At 40.2% G+C, this 14,990-nt stretch overlaps 1 protein-coding gene across 1 annotated transcript in view; it reads left to right on the top strand.

Moving 5' to 3' along the window:
• SVEP1 (sushi, von Willebrand factor type A, EGF and pentraxin domain containing 1) overlaps positions 1-14,990 on the top strand; it is a 160,777-nt gene that overhangs the window by 71,789 nt on the left and 73,998 nt on the right. Inside the window, exons 10-19 of the mRNA XM_028528876.2 lie at positions 67-177; positions 1,040-1,171; positions 1,746-1,940; positions 3,132-3,253; positions 5,249-5,357; positions 6,184-6,348; positions 6,898-7,131; positions 8,372-8,533; positions 9,859-10,020; positions 14,787-14,948. Of these exons, the coding sequence (XP_028384677.1) occupies positions 67-177; positions 1,040-1,171; positions 1,746-1,940; positions 3,132-3,253; positions 5,249-5,357; positions 6,184-6,348; positions 6,898-7,131; positions 8,372-8,533; positions 9,859-10,020; positions 14,787-14,948 (1,554 nt within the window). The remainder of the gene's footprint in view (positions 1-66; positions 178-1,039; positions 1,172-1,745; positions 1,941-3,131; positions 3,254-5,248; positions 5,358-6,183; positions 6,349-6,897; positions 7,132-8,371; positions 8,534-9,858; positions 10,021-14,786; positions 14,949-14,990) is intronic.

Genomic DNA, 14,990 nt, shown 5'->3' with positions numbered 1-14,990 from the left:
CTTGCAACCCCCTTGTTATTTGTAATGTCAGTCATGACTTTCTTCCTCTGACTTCACATTCCTTAGATGTAGAGCCACCGAGCATAGACAGGTGCAGATCCCCGCCGCCAACCCAGGGCTCCGGCGAGAAGCAGCACGCGGCCACCTGGGACGAGCCTCAGTTCTCAGACAACTCAGGTGAGGACGCTGGCCTTCTGTTCTCCCTACGGTGACACTGAGCAATAGTGTATTTTAAAAAGCACAAAAGAGAAATGAAAAGTAAATTCTGTCTGTCTACTTAGACTGAATAATTATGTAAGGTAATATGTTTTAATGCCAGTATAATTGCAAAAGTAGGTTTACAGTTCATATGGAAAAGGGCATGCAGGTGAAGATGATCACAGTTGCTTTATTGACCCAAAAGAATGTCAAAATGCAACTGTAAGCCTACTTTCACCCACCCCTGCATGTGTAATTTAACGTTATTAATCTTACCTACCCAGTTTTCCTTCATCCAGTATTCAATGCACATTTGTTAACCTGTGCTTGGTGTTGTACTCGAAAGCGTTATAATAAACTCATTGCGTCTCTAAGCTTACTTTGTCCTGAAGGCACTCTGTTGGTATCTCTAAGGCAGCTGCATGTATTCATGCTCATTTCTTAAATACTTGCCCCCCAAATTATGAAAGTTCATAGGAAAGCAGAACAATGGGAAAATACCTTTGAAGTTTCCTTTAAGATTTCACTAAAACCTAGTTCAATAAAAATGCAAATTTATTAGATTTCCTATTTAAAATATTTCATATTCAGAGACTGACCTAGTCAAAGCAAATCATTTATTTAGCAAGAATGCCTTAATTTAATGAAGTTTTTGAGTCTGCTGTTTCTATGTTATATAAACATTACATCTTTTATTGTCTATAGTGGCCAAATCAACATAAAGTGAATGCCCTGCTGGTTTGTATAAATAGAACGTGAAAATTCAAATCCAATTAAGATGACCGGTAAAGTGACTACCGACCAGTAACCCCTAGATCCGATCCCTTTTTTTCCTCCCCAGGGGCCGACTTGGTCATCACGAGAAGTCACACGCCAGGAGACCTTTTTCCTCAGGGGGAGACTGTGGTGCAGTATACAGCCACTGACCCTTCAGGCAATAACAGAACGTGCGACATTCACATTGTCATAAAAGGTATTCTCCTCCCGAGTCTCCAGAAACCTAGTGGACGTTTGATGTGTGGAATTGCTATTGTGAACCAAAGTGGGCTTGGAGCAGTAGATTTGTAGTTAGAGTACTACTGACAGATTTTATTTAGGTTTCCAGTTATTATTACTTGACTTCATGATAAATAATGATGTTATCTTCCAAGGTGGTTTTTAACATTTTATTAACATTTTCTCTTAAGGTACAAAGTAGGGTGATGGTCTTATTTTGAATGCTTGAAGAGGGATATTCTGAAAATGCATTTACTACATTTCTAGTTTTCATTTTTAGTAGAGAATGCCAGAAGTAACAACCCCCAAATCAGAAACACTTTTAGCTTTCCATCAAACATGCACAACCATTAATTACACATAGCTACAACTTTGCAGCTCTGCCCATGTAGGGCTTGACAAGCCAACCCCATGCGAAGGATTTGTGATGGAAGTTATTCTAGTAACATGGTGGACAGGAGGAATCCTTTTTATAATTCAGTTTAGACTCCTGGAATTTAATTTATGTTCTCATACCACAGCATATGAAAAAAACATTTTTTAAAACACAGGTTCTCCATGTGAGGTTCCCTTTACACCAGTAAATGGGGACTTTATGTGTACTCGCGATGGTGCCGGAGTGAACTGCACGTTGAGCTGCTTGGAGGGCTACGATTTCACAGAGGGCTCCACGGAGCGGTATTACTGCGCTTACGAAGATGGCATCTGGAGGCCGCCCTATTCCACCGAATGGCCAGACTGTGCGAGTAAGTGGTGACTTTCTTCTGGACTTTTTTTAGTGCGGGTGTTTGCCTGCCCATGTGTGTACCTTTCTCAGCATGTAAAGAGGAGGTTTGCTTTCATTATAGGGATTAGGTTTGGTGAGTAGCAAACAGTGCCATGAACTTGAAAGATTTGTGGAGAAATGTTCATTCCTCCGTTTCAAATGTTACCCCACAGAACCTTATTACTGGCTGGGTTGCTGCAGGCCAAGGTCTAGTTTCAGGCAAAACTACCCAGACCCTCTCATTGTTATTTACCAGAACTATCTGATGAGACTTGGCAGCATGTTTTTTTTTTCTGACCTCTAAACTTGAACTTGAAGTAGAACCTCATAGACTACAGAAGACATAACTTTTAAAGAGCCAATACATGTGATGGAATGAGGGTACTCATATACTCTTAGATCTGATTTAGATATAGAACTATTTTATAATCTTAAATACATGTTGTTATAAAAATAACCCAATATCTTCGTCTAGTGTAAATGATATTATCTAGAGTGAATAATTGATCCAGTACCACAGATGGAGTTTAAATGCCAATGTCATGGAAAAAGGGTAAAGCTCACTTAACTGAGCTATTTCTTTTCCAAAGTTGGGAAGCAAGCAGAAGCGATATCGCCCACCTCTGTGGTGGAATGTCAGGGGGTAGGAGTTTAATGGTGATGCTAGTAGAAGGCCTGACCTCTGAGTACTTTGAGACGACTTGCTGAGTCTAATTTCGCCTAGGACAAATGTGTCTCTGTGAAGTTACATGTTCACGTAATAATTTCACATAATAGAGAAGTTTAATCCTCTATGGTTGAAAATATAAATATACATGTCATAAACTTAAATAAATATAAAATGTAATATATTTATCCAGCCATGAGTTTTCCAAGGAATATAATGAAAACGATTTTATTTCTTATTTTCCTAAACAATTGGAAGGTAAGCAATAACTTGTCAGCAAAGTCATCACCTGGTAACTGGGTTCAGTGCTTGTTTGGCTTCCACTTGGTTTATTATGGTTGACTGATGCCTAAAAACTTCCCATGGCTGTCCTCTGTTACTTTCATTACAATCCAACAAATCGTATTGGAGTTAAAATGCTGAGTTACGGTTATTCCATGGAAAGTTAAATCTCTCTTTTGAAAACACTGAACAACTGAAGCTGTTTTTTCCAACATTTTCTAGTAAAACGTTTTGCAAATCATGGGTTCAAGTCCTTTGAGACGCTGTACAAAGCCACCCGTTGTGATGACACGGAGCTGTTGAAAAAGTTTTCGGAAGCCTTTGAGACGACGCTGGGGAAAATGGTACGCAGCACCGCCCCTCACCGTTGGTCCTGTTTCGGAGGACGCTGTTGAGCTGTTCGGAGGCCCCCTGGGTCCCCTGCAACAGAAGCTTCTTGTCCTAATGATTTGCCTCTTCTTTGTGATCCAGACTTGTTCCTGGTAGTTAGAATTATTCATAGGTTTTGGACGTCTGGAGTGAATTATAAGTAAATCTGTATTAAAAAGTTAACAAAATTTTTAAACACTCTGAGTCAAAAGGTCGGAGATGCTTAGCATCCATGTGGTTTGAGAACGCCTGCTTTGTCATTGAAAGTAGGACAAACATGCCATTGTAGACTGTGTTTCTTTTATGATGGGATCAGTGGACATTTAAGGGTTTTCTTTTTCATGCATTTTTGTTTAGGACTCTTTCAGTGGTTATAGAAAAGCAAAGCAATATATTTAACTGTGTTGAGCATCTCTGAAGGCCAAAAAAGAACTGTCTGCATATTTTATGCTAATAGAGTGGGTAGCTAGCTTAGATTTGGGATCGATTCTGAAAGTCGACTGAGAGGTCAGAGTCAATTTGGTGTAGACTGTGACGGAGAGAGTAGTCCGGGAGGCTGAGGATACAGGAACACAGCACCCGGGTGGGTCCACATGATGGTGGATGTGAGTGAAAAGGGACCATTTCTGACTTCTATTTTATCAGTGAAAATAGTCCCCTTAATTGAGCTTGTAATTACAGTAGAATAATCAGCCTAGACTAAGACTGGGGAGGAGTTGTTGGAAGTTTACAAAAAGAGGGTATAAAAGAATTATGGAATAATCTTCCAGAATAGAAGTGAATATACTAAAGAAATGTTGAAGGATTGCCAATAAGCAGGGTTGTGTTCTTCTCAAGTTATAACTGACCACGTGGGTGCAAGTGTGGAGGAAGAAGTGCTATTAATTTAACATTTAGCTAGAGGAGGAGGGTGCATGCAAAGGAGCGATTCGTGGGGGTGGGCCACGGAATCTAAGCTGGGTGACTGGCGAAGGGAAGACAGCAGCAGCAGAGGGCCGATGAAGAGGTGGTAGGGTCACTGGGTTATAAAGTCTGATGCGGCCAAGACTTGACGGATTCCTGGGAGGAGAAGAGGGTGCAGTTACTGGTAATGAGGTCTGAGGTTTTGACCATGAGAGCGAGTGACGAAGTGAGGCTGGAAGACAAGAGGCAGTGAGAAGCCCAGGAGATGGAAGGATTAGGTGGGTGGTCATAGAGATCACCTAGAATTAGAACAGGGCAGTTACTAAGCGTTCTTGGTATGGGGGGAGGTGGAGGACTCAGACTGGGGGAAGGCTGCAGATGACAGCCACAGGTGAGGCAGTGCGTGCTGTACTTGATCGCATGCGTCTCCAAAAACAGCAGTGAAGAGTGAGGTGAACATCCCTCCACCTCCGTGCCCACCGCTTAAGAAAACAGAAAGTGCATTATAGAATTGCACAACTGAAACCTGTATAATGTTATTAGCCAATGTCACCCCAATAAATTTAATTAAAAAGTAAAAAAAAAAGAAAAGCTAAAACTGGAAAGTCAAGTTTCGTTTGAGAGCACAGGTGAAGGCAACGTGGAAAAGGAGGTACAAACAATAGCAGGAGGCGTTCTGATTGCTGACTGGGAGCTTCCGAGGGCAGAGGGGAGGGTTTGCAGGACTTGGGAGAGGGGTAGGAGACCGGGTCAGAGGAGAAGGATCTGAAGAGACGTGTGGCTAAGAGTTCAGAGATTAGAGCTACCCCAGGAGGCCTGGGGTTTTTGTGGTGAGTGACACAAACAGAGAAGAGGCATGTGAATAATCCCCGTGGTTCACAGGGAGTGAGAGGGAGGAAGGGCAAGGGGTGGAGGAGGGTCAGGAGTCTTTTCAAGAACAGGCAGAGCTCCAACCAGCGCCCCCCCCCCCCCCCCCCCCCCCCCCCGCACTCCTACTGAGGGAGGTGTGAAGGCCAGAACACGCAGAGAGTGAATTGCTTTTTGTTCTCTGCATTTTTTGTTCGCAGGTCCCATCATTCTGTAATGATGCTGATGACATTGACTGCAGACTGGAAGACTTGACCAAAAAATATTGCCTTGAGTATAATTATGACTATGAAAATGGCTTTGCAATTGGTAATTAAATATTCCGGGTTGGTAGTTTGCAAGACTAATGTGCAAAATTAGAACATAATTTCAGAAGAGTAGGGCAAACTTGAAGAATGAACTTTTATTAATTTCCTCATCAAGTTATTTTTGGATAATTTGATACTGTACTTAGTGATCTTTATGGATGTATTAAATTTGGGGTATCCAATAAATTATTTTAAACTGTTAGGCAAAACTCATCAAGATGATAAGAACTAAGAAAACCAAGTCAAGAAGCTACAATCTGAATCCATATAGTTGATCATAATGATATTGAGGGCATCTAAATAATCTCAGATGCCCTCACTTATCCTTGTTGCCTTCAGCATAAATAAATAAATACATAGAGAGATATAGATATTTAAATATATGCTGCCTTCAGAAACTATGCAGGTATCTTGAATAATCTTCACAAAAGAATATCTGCTTATGTGTATTACATTTGTAAAGCTAATTTTTTAAAAAATGGAGCAAACTCTGAAGGGCAATAGGAACTGATCAAATTTCTGCTGTTACCACCCATTTGTCTCTAAAGCTAATTAACTATTGAGTCAAAGAAGGCTGGTTTAAATGCCTGTGTAGCTCCATAGACTTTTCTTTCTACTTTTAATGTAATTATTGGTCATCTAAATGTAATACAAAGTGCCTAAAGTTATAATATAATATGAGGCTTTAGGTGAAATTCTATATGTGGTGCCTATGGGTAATTTAAGCAGGGGTCAAGGGTACTTGGACATCTGGCTTAACCTTTGAAGCTAAATGCTGATTAAGATGTAACTGTAGAATCTTTTTTTTCTCTGCCCCAAATGCCCAGGGCCAGGTGGTTGGGGGGCAGCTAATCGGCTGGATTACTCTTATGATGACTTCTTGGACTCGGTGCAAGCAACCCCCATGGGTGCCGGCAAAGCCCGGCCTTCACGGACTAAAAGAAGTGCCCCATTAACTGACCACAAAGTTAAGTTAATTTTTAACATCACAGGTAAGGACAGACCATTCATGTGAAAGAGTAACGTTATGTGAAATTCTTGGTCGCAGACCTTTTTTCCAAATATCTGTTTGTTATCATTAGGAAATGCCCCTGGAAGTGAAAATTAGGCAGAGAGCACAGTCGCCTAAGTCTCGTGATTTTTTTTTTTTTTTTTTTTGCAATTTAGCATCACAGATGTATGTTAGGGTGTTGTTCTGAGAGCAGTAAGTACAGGTGTTGTTCTGACAGCAGCAAGCACCCTGCTTTGTTCTGACCTTAGCATGATGGACTAAGGCCTTTAAAAAGCAAGAACACATGGGAATTTAATATGCTGTAATAAAGAACTCTGCAAAAAGGCGATTCAAATCCAGCACGAAGGATTAAAACAAATTACATTGTTCTTACTATTCCCCATGTACTAGTTTCTTAGTAAGTAGTGCTTATGTTTGAGTTTGTTTTTCCTGGAATATTTTTGCTATGCCGTTTCTTTTAGATAGAAACGAACTATGAATGGCTTCCTGAATATGTTATGTTTCATTTTGTCTCGTTTTTTAATCTCAGCTAGTGTGCCTTTACCTGATGAAAGAAATGATACCATTGAACTGAAAAACCAGCAACGACTCATTAACACCTTGGAAACGATCACAAATCAGTTGAAAAGGACCCTTGACAAGGAGCCCCTGTATTCCTTTCAGCTTGCATCGGAAATACTTGTAGCCGATAGCAACTCACTAGAAACGGAAAAGGCTTTACTCTTCTGCAGACCAGGCTCAGTGCTCAGAGGGCGTATGTGTGGTAAGACTTTGCCCTGCAATCACATAGAGTTGCTGCAGCCCTGGTCGGGTTGCTGGGTTGGTTGGAGCGTCGTCCTGTACAGCAGAAGGTTGCCGGTTCAGTTCCCAGTCAGGGTACGTACGGAAGGCAACCAGTTGATGTTTCTCTTTCTCCCTTCCTCTCTCTTTAGAAATCAATAAACTTACCCTCAGGTAACAATTAGAAATATAATTATACATATATATATGTGTGTGTGTGTGTGTGTGTGTATACACATATATACATGTATACGTGTATACACATATTGGGTTAAATGAGATGAGCAGAGCTATTTTACAACTATAATGGGATATGAAAGTGAAACCTACATTTTGCTATCGTGTGGTTGTTACTACTATTCCATCTCAAAAGTCTAAATAACCACTCTTGATAGGACAAGAAAACTATTTTAGATGAGGAACTCTAATCCTAGTTTTATTCATAGATCTTTAGACCTCACAGCTTTCAGCAGCAGCTTCCATAATAATAATAATAATAATAACAACTAATAGTTTAGCTACTAGTTTTCTATAATAATACTACCTTTGCTAGGAGACTTTCATGTTCCACTTTGGTCTCAGAAATTCAGAATCACTCCAAGCCTAGCAAAAAGGAGACCAAATCTCCCAGGAAGGAAGGAAGGTCCTCAGATTGGCCTTTTTCTTCGAGGCCATGGCTCTGAGGATGCCTCAGACTTGCCTCCAGCGGGCAGTGATTCTTGCAGGCAGAGACAAGGGTCCACCTGACTCACCTGTTTCGGCTCACCACTCTTGCCTGCTTTTGTCTCTGGAAGCGATGCTGTGTAGTAGACAAGCACTCAGTTTCATCAGAGGAACCGCCAGACATCTTTTAGTATCTCAGAGCCGCAAATGAACCTAAACGTTCATAGCTTTATCCTTTTGTTCAGCAGGGTGTTAGCTTTTCTTCATTAGCTGTGCATTTCCCAAGCTTTCACACACACACTCTAAAGCCCCCATCATGTAAACCCTAGGCTCGGTAAACGAGAATTTGCATTTTCTCAAAAAACAAAATCCACTGTCGGTTTCTGTAAGGTTTACCCTGTGAGTGGACCTCTGGCAGACAGTTTAACCCACAAACCCATAAACAAGAAGACCTGGAAGCAGGCTTTATTACTTTCTCCTGCTTTGGGGGCAGAGCAGCTCTGAGGTCGCCGTTGCTGCTGCTTACTGAGGTCGGTGTTTCCCGTTTGTGTTCTCTGCAGTCAAATGCCCTCTGGGGACCCACTATTCTCTGGAGCGTTTTGGCTGTGAGAGCTGCCTGATGGGGTCTTATCAAGATGAAGAGGGGCAGCTCGAGTGCAAACCCTGTCCAGCCGGGACTCACACTGAGTATCTCCATTCGAGAGACAGATCGGAATGTAAAGGTAGGGGCCACCTGCACACTGAACACGAGGAGCCTGAACTCTGCCTCCAGTTACGGAGTGTACATGGCGAATAAGGTGAAATAAGAGCATCACTGAAAGCCACTGCATTCCCTTATTTTATTCTTTCTTTCGATTATAAAATGTTCCCTGAATGTTTTCCCATACTTGAAAGAAGTTCATTTATCTTTCCTTTTGGAATATTCTCTTGCTCTCAGTCAGACTCCACTGGCAATAATTCCAATCTGCATTCATCAGCCTGCCTGGATTTTTTAATTGAATCTCACTTTAATTTGGGGGAAGGACTTTCATAACAGCCATCATTAGGTTGCTTTTTTGTTAGAGTGGTATTCGACCTGGTGGGATCCACTCTCTATTTACTCAGAAATTCATAACTACAGCCACAACATGCATGTATTCTGGCTACTAAAGAACATATTCAATATTTTCAAAGTGTTTCACTCTTAGTCTCAATGAACATTTTTGAAGGAAACATTTTCTCTCACAATTGAAGTTATGGTAAGACAGACCTCAAGGAAGGAATTTCAAAATCCGGCCTCCTTGCTGTTGTTGCAAACGCAGCTGTGGACGCACACTGGCAAATACAAACTCAGGAGCAGGGCCGGGTGGAAGTGCCCTCAATACGTTATTAGCGTCCTGAAAGGGAGAGTCTTGTGGGGGACAAGGGCAAAAGGGGAGCACAGCACGCCTGGAGCTGGCGACTCTGGCCTGACTCCCCTACTACAGAACCATTGCAATGAGCTTTAGAACATTGCTTAATTAACCGCTCTGGGCCTGGTGCTGGGACGGTGCTTACTTTCTACCCCTCCAGCCCTCCAATATCTCAGAGCCTCAAATTAAGCTAAATGTTCATAGAGACTGTCTGTGGCTAGGAAGAGGTAGGAGGGCCAGTTTGTAATTAGAGCGGCAAAGGTTCCAGCTTGGGTATGAGGCTCCAGCCCCGTTTAGGGTTTCTTTTCTGTCGCTCAAGCTGAGAGCTTGTGTAAGAACTGGTTTTGCCATGCTAACCTGCTCTCAGGATAGTGACTTTCTCAGATGCAGATTTCTAAACTCACTGCAGAACTACTTACTGACACTTTCTTTGGGTCAAGCACTGTGCTGGGTAATCACAGAAGTAACTGGAATCAGGTTGAAACTTGCTGGGATGCACAAGTACGAGGAAGACTAAAATACAGTGTGTGTGCTGGGGGTCCGCGTCCTTCGTTCTGTCCTAAAACTAGCATGCAGAAACCCCTGTTCTACACAATACTAGTTTTTGTATAGCTTAATGTCATCGTTGTTAACCATACTACATTTTTCTGTTTTAGCTCTTTGTAAACAAGGCACCTACTCAACAAATGGGCTTGAGACTTGTGAATCGTGTCCCCTGGGCAGTTACCAGCCAGACGTCGGTGCCCGGAGCTGCCTCCCGTGTCCGACAAACACCTCAACGGTGAAAAGAGGAGCCGCGCACGTTTCTGCTTGTGGAGGTTAGCAAAGCCTTACACACTGATACTTCTTCAACCCCACTAGGTTCTATGCACGGAGCGGTGGAATATTTTCAGCAAAACCCTATGTCTGCTGTATGCAACGAATATAAATAACTGTCTGTTCCTAGAGTGTTTCCTTTTATGCTGCCAGCCAATGCTTAAGTGAAAAGTAGGAATGGAGTTAAGGTCAGCCTATTGCCAGAAATTCCAAAAACTGCTACTACTTTGCAGAATCAGTGGAACTGGATTAAAAATAAAAAGTTGTTGGCCTCACTCTGCTGCATCGTGCAGCAAAACAAGCATGCCTGGTTGCAAGATGGCTTTCTGGAAAAAAAAAAATATTGTGTATTCTCATTCTCCACAACCTTATTTAAAAACCTAAGGTCTATGGCAATCTAAAAATTAAAAATCTGTTCCCTCAGGGAGTAAGCGATATTTTTAAGAAGGCAGTCTGCTGGTTCGCCATTTCTCTCAGGCTACACACACTCACACACACCCCTCGCACCCTCATTGCATGCCAGTCATATAGACGTCTGCCTTCAATTAGAGACCGACATTCCTGGAAAACAGCTCCTTAGGGCCTTTGAGGGTAGTAGTTGGCAGGGAGAAGTATCCAGCACTGCATCTTGGGAAATGTAGTTCTCCTAAGTTGAGGGTTACAGGGGAAGTATGCTATTGGTTTTTATGTATTCCATCGGTTAAAATTATCTTAGTCTGGTAGGATCACAGCAGATGAAGGTCCATTAGACCTGAGGACTTGGACGAGGAGTGTTCATTAACCTAATGTTTCACTGATGAGTTGAGAACTTAACTAGAACCTAATTTTCACTCATAAACCATGTCTGGTATGTAATACCAGCTTTGGATTTGTGTTTTTGAAAAGTCAAACAAGGCTTCCCATTATGGTTGAAATAGATCTATTAGAGAATTTTATTTTTTCAGCATACAAATTAATTTGGGGAGAAAGTCGGCAGTAAAAGAATTCTCTCTTTCTTTCTCACTCCCTTTCTCCAACCACAAAAGCAACTAGGATCTTTACAGTAAAACAAGTTTGCATGAGACAGTTTTTTTTTACTTTAGCTTTCCAAGTAGGCCTTGGGGTTTGTCTAACAGCAAATTATTGCAATTAAGTGATTACAATTTCCAGAAAGTCTCCAAACTTCTGGTAACTGGCCTATTTTTCCTAATATTCCTAGCACAAGTGTAACCACATTCTGTTTGTCCTGAGTGAGAACTGGAAGCAACAGAACTCAACACTCTTTCTTGTGCTGCTGGATGACACCGTTTTACTTTAAACTTGAATTTGAGCTTTAAAATGGTCCCTTACACATTTTTTCTTAGGTTTTAGTACACTCTTTTCTTTCTATTTTTTTCTTTCTCCCTCTGTCTCTCTCTCACCCCTTCCCTCCCTCCCTCTTTCTTTCCTTTTTCTTTGTTTCCTTTCTGTTTTATTTTTATGGGTATGTCATAGTACAGTTTATCTTTTTTCCAAGATACTACTTTTTACACTCTTTCACATATTGAACTTAAAATATCTTTCATCATTATAGCAATTATATTTAAGTATATGATTATGTTAAAGTAATATTACATGCTTTACACATTTCATCTTTTATTGCTCTTTTATGAAATTTCTTTTATCACTCCTTAAGCTATTAAATATTCTTGGGTCTACGATTACAGATTAAGAGTCCGAATTTTTTTTAATATTTTAAATGATTTTTAGCTGAAGAGTAAGCCCCCTACATGTTTTTGGTGATGGTGTTATTTCCGTATGGTGCCATAGGAGAAGAGACAGGAGGGCAGCATTTCTCACCCAGATCCTCTGGGATGAAGTTAAAAGGAAACTGGGAGTGAGAGTCTTTGACCTCTGACCCGGTCCAGGGAAACCCATTTGAAAGGCAAAATCTACGTGGCTCCAGGGTGGTGCACTGTCCCGGACACTATTAGGGGACAGACATTCAGGTTACACCTCACCCTGGTCATTTCATTGCTTTAGTTTTTTATAACTCTATTTTAATATCACTTTTGGCACACTTAGAAATTTTTCTCTCTTTTCACTAGAAGAGATGAGGCAGATTTTGTTCCATTTTCTTGACTCAGAAAACAGTTTTTCTGGCCAAGGTTCAAGATGAAACTTTCTTCTTTTTTTTCTTATGACTTTACTCCATTACAAACTGCATATGTATATGTACATGTATGTGTACATGTATGTGTGCATGTGTGTTTAATACTGTGTTATGTACTAGATAGTGCTATTGTGAATATATTTATACACACATATATGTGCGTGTATATATACATATATTTATATACACACACATATATATATTTACTGCATATATAAATAATATATTAAATGCTGATTATCCACCCCTGGAAAGTATATTTCTGATGATAAGTGTCTGCCTTTGGAATGTAATTTAAAGTAATTTTCACATAAAAATTTACTTTACACTTTCTATGCCCGAAAGTAAAGTATAGACAACATAGCATGTCCACTATTTTGAGTTGCCAACTGGCTTATTGACTTTTAATCTTAAGGTTTTATTATTATATCCTAGTATAATTTTTGACATCCTGTCAGTTTTTAAGGCCATAGTCCTTTTTTTTAATGGTGTGATTGTACTGAAAACAATTATATGTAAAAAAAAGTTTAATTTATCATAGCATCTTGGATTTTATTGACAGAATTTATATTTTTACCAGTGGAAGATTTATATTTTCAATTACCTACTTTAATTAGCTATTTAGAAGGAACCTTTTCCAAATAGACAATTACTTTTGGGAACTTGAGATTCAGAAAACCCATTTTAAACTCCACAAGTTTACACTATGGTTATGCAGAACCCTTTTTAGAACTCTGAGATTTAGCAACAAAGAGTAGATTACCCTTGGTGAAAAAAGATACTTGTAGTTCAAAAGTTTTCATGATTATAATGAATATAGCCACAAGAAATATTTTCTTCTCATAGGCATTCATGTTTATATTTTCTGCCATCACTCGACTTGACTCCTTTTTGTCAGTTGGGTGTGTAAATGACTCTTAGGCAAGAGATTCGGCTGGATTTTTCTCCTTAAGGATGTTGATCCAACTCCTTAAGAATGTTGATCCAACTGTCCTGTGATTATCACAACCACTATTGTTTATGTGATGGTTATTGTCATACCACCAAAGGAGAGATGCGTCGCTTGGGGTATCTGGCTGCCTTGAGCCTCAAGTGCATCTCTGCTGCAGCCATATTGCTAATTATTTCTGCTGTATTAACTTTTATAAGCAAGAACCCAAAACCTAAATAAGTAAGTATGTTGATATCTGAAATAGCGACATTCTATGTTCTATCTTCTATACTTAAATTTATGCAGATAGGCCTTAATAATTTTAGTAGTTTTCTGCTTATAATGGTTTAAGGGCTCCCACAGATGTTACCGGTTCACACAGGAAGGAGCACAGTCCACCGACCGGAGTGCGTGTGCGGGTCACAGTCTAAACCCAGTCCACGGGGTTAGTCGTCAGCAGTCTATCTGTTGTCCCTCTGCCGAATGCAGCCAAACTGTTCGGAAGAAACACTAGGCTCATGTTGTGTTTGAGACTGTTATCCTGTTTGGTTGCTATTCTCGCAATGATTGGCGAGAATTTCAGGTTTGGTTAACAGTGTTTAAATTTTTCTTCAGTGTTGTGTAGAAAGTCATGTCTACTACAAAATGACATTTAGCAGGTTTAAAAATAAAAGACCTCCACACAAATGTCAAATATACAGGAGAAATAAAAATTTCTGATAGACTTTTTTTAAAAAGCAACTTTAGCCCTGACTGGTGTGGCCCAGTGGGTTGAGCGTTGTGCCAACAAACTGAAAGGTCGCTGGTTCAATTCCCGGTCAGGGCGCATGCCTGGGTTGTGGGCCAGGTCCCTAGCTGGGGGCACACAAGAGGCAACTGACCAATGTTTCTCACATTGGTGTTTCTCTCCCTTTCTTTCTCTCTCCCTCCCCCTCTCTCTAAAAATAAATAAATAAAATCTTTTAAAAAATTTAAATATAGTAAAAAGCAAATTTATTTACTATCAAAATACAAATTAATATAACAGCACAATTTTATTTTCACACTCAAATCAGAAAAAAATGTAATAATCATAATCAATGCTGATAAGCATGCAACAAGAAGAGCATTTTCATGCACTGCTGATAGGACTGTAAATTGGAACTAACTTTTTTTCAGTGATTTGACATTATATATATTAACAGCTTTACATTTTTCATGACTTTAGATCTGACTATTCACCTCAAATGCAACTGTTATCCCAAGGAAGTCATTGGAGATATATATGAAATTTATGTACAAAATTTCATGTCAGCATTATTTATAATAGCAAACAAATAGGACCAGCTTAAATGTCCAATAGTAGAAGGCATTAGATCAGTTATGGTCTGTGAAAGGAATGTGATATTTTTCATTTATTCAAAACCATGTTATTTAATAATTTGGGGAATGACGTGAGAAATGCTAATGATATAACATTAAGTAGAAAAATCAGAATACAATATTATATGGCCAGTGTGAATTTTTACTAAGATTATAGCTGTTATAAAAGGCAAGAAGGAAAAACAAAACATTCATCTGGGTGATAAAATGGTCTGGGTATTAAACATGCACAAAAGAATGTATTAGCAATTCAGTGGCTTTCTTACAACCGAAGGTTATCGCATTTCTTTTCAGTGTAGGCCATGTTACTTCAGTGCACAAATGGTCTGTTTTTTCCCTTGCAGTACCTTGTCCACTAGGAGAGTTCTCCCGATCTGGGTTAAAGCCCTGCTACCCTTGTCCTCAAGACTACTACCAACCCAATGCAGGGAAGTCCTTCTGCTTGGCGTGCCCCTTCTACGGGACTACAACCTTCACTGGCGCCACGTCCATCACAGATTGCTCCAGTAAGATGACATCTTTTTATACGTACATATCCCCCTCTGTTG

This window comes from Phyllostomus discolor, chromosome 3 (assembly GCF_004126475.2).
Source record: "Phyllostomus discolor isolate MPI-MPIP mPhyDis1 chromosome 3, mPhyDis1.pri.v3, whole genome shotgun sequence".
In the NCBI taxonomy this organism is placed as follows: domain Eukaryota; kingdom Metazoa; phylum Chordata; class Mammalia; order Chiroptera; family Phyllostomidae; genus Phyllostomus; species Phyllostomus discolor.
This window is presented reverse-complemented; position numbering and strand designations above follow the sequence as displayed.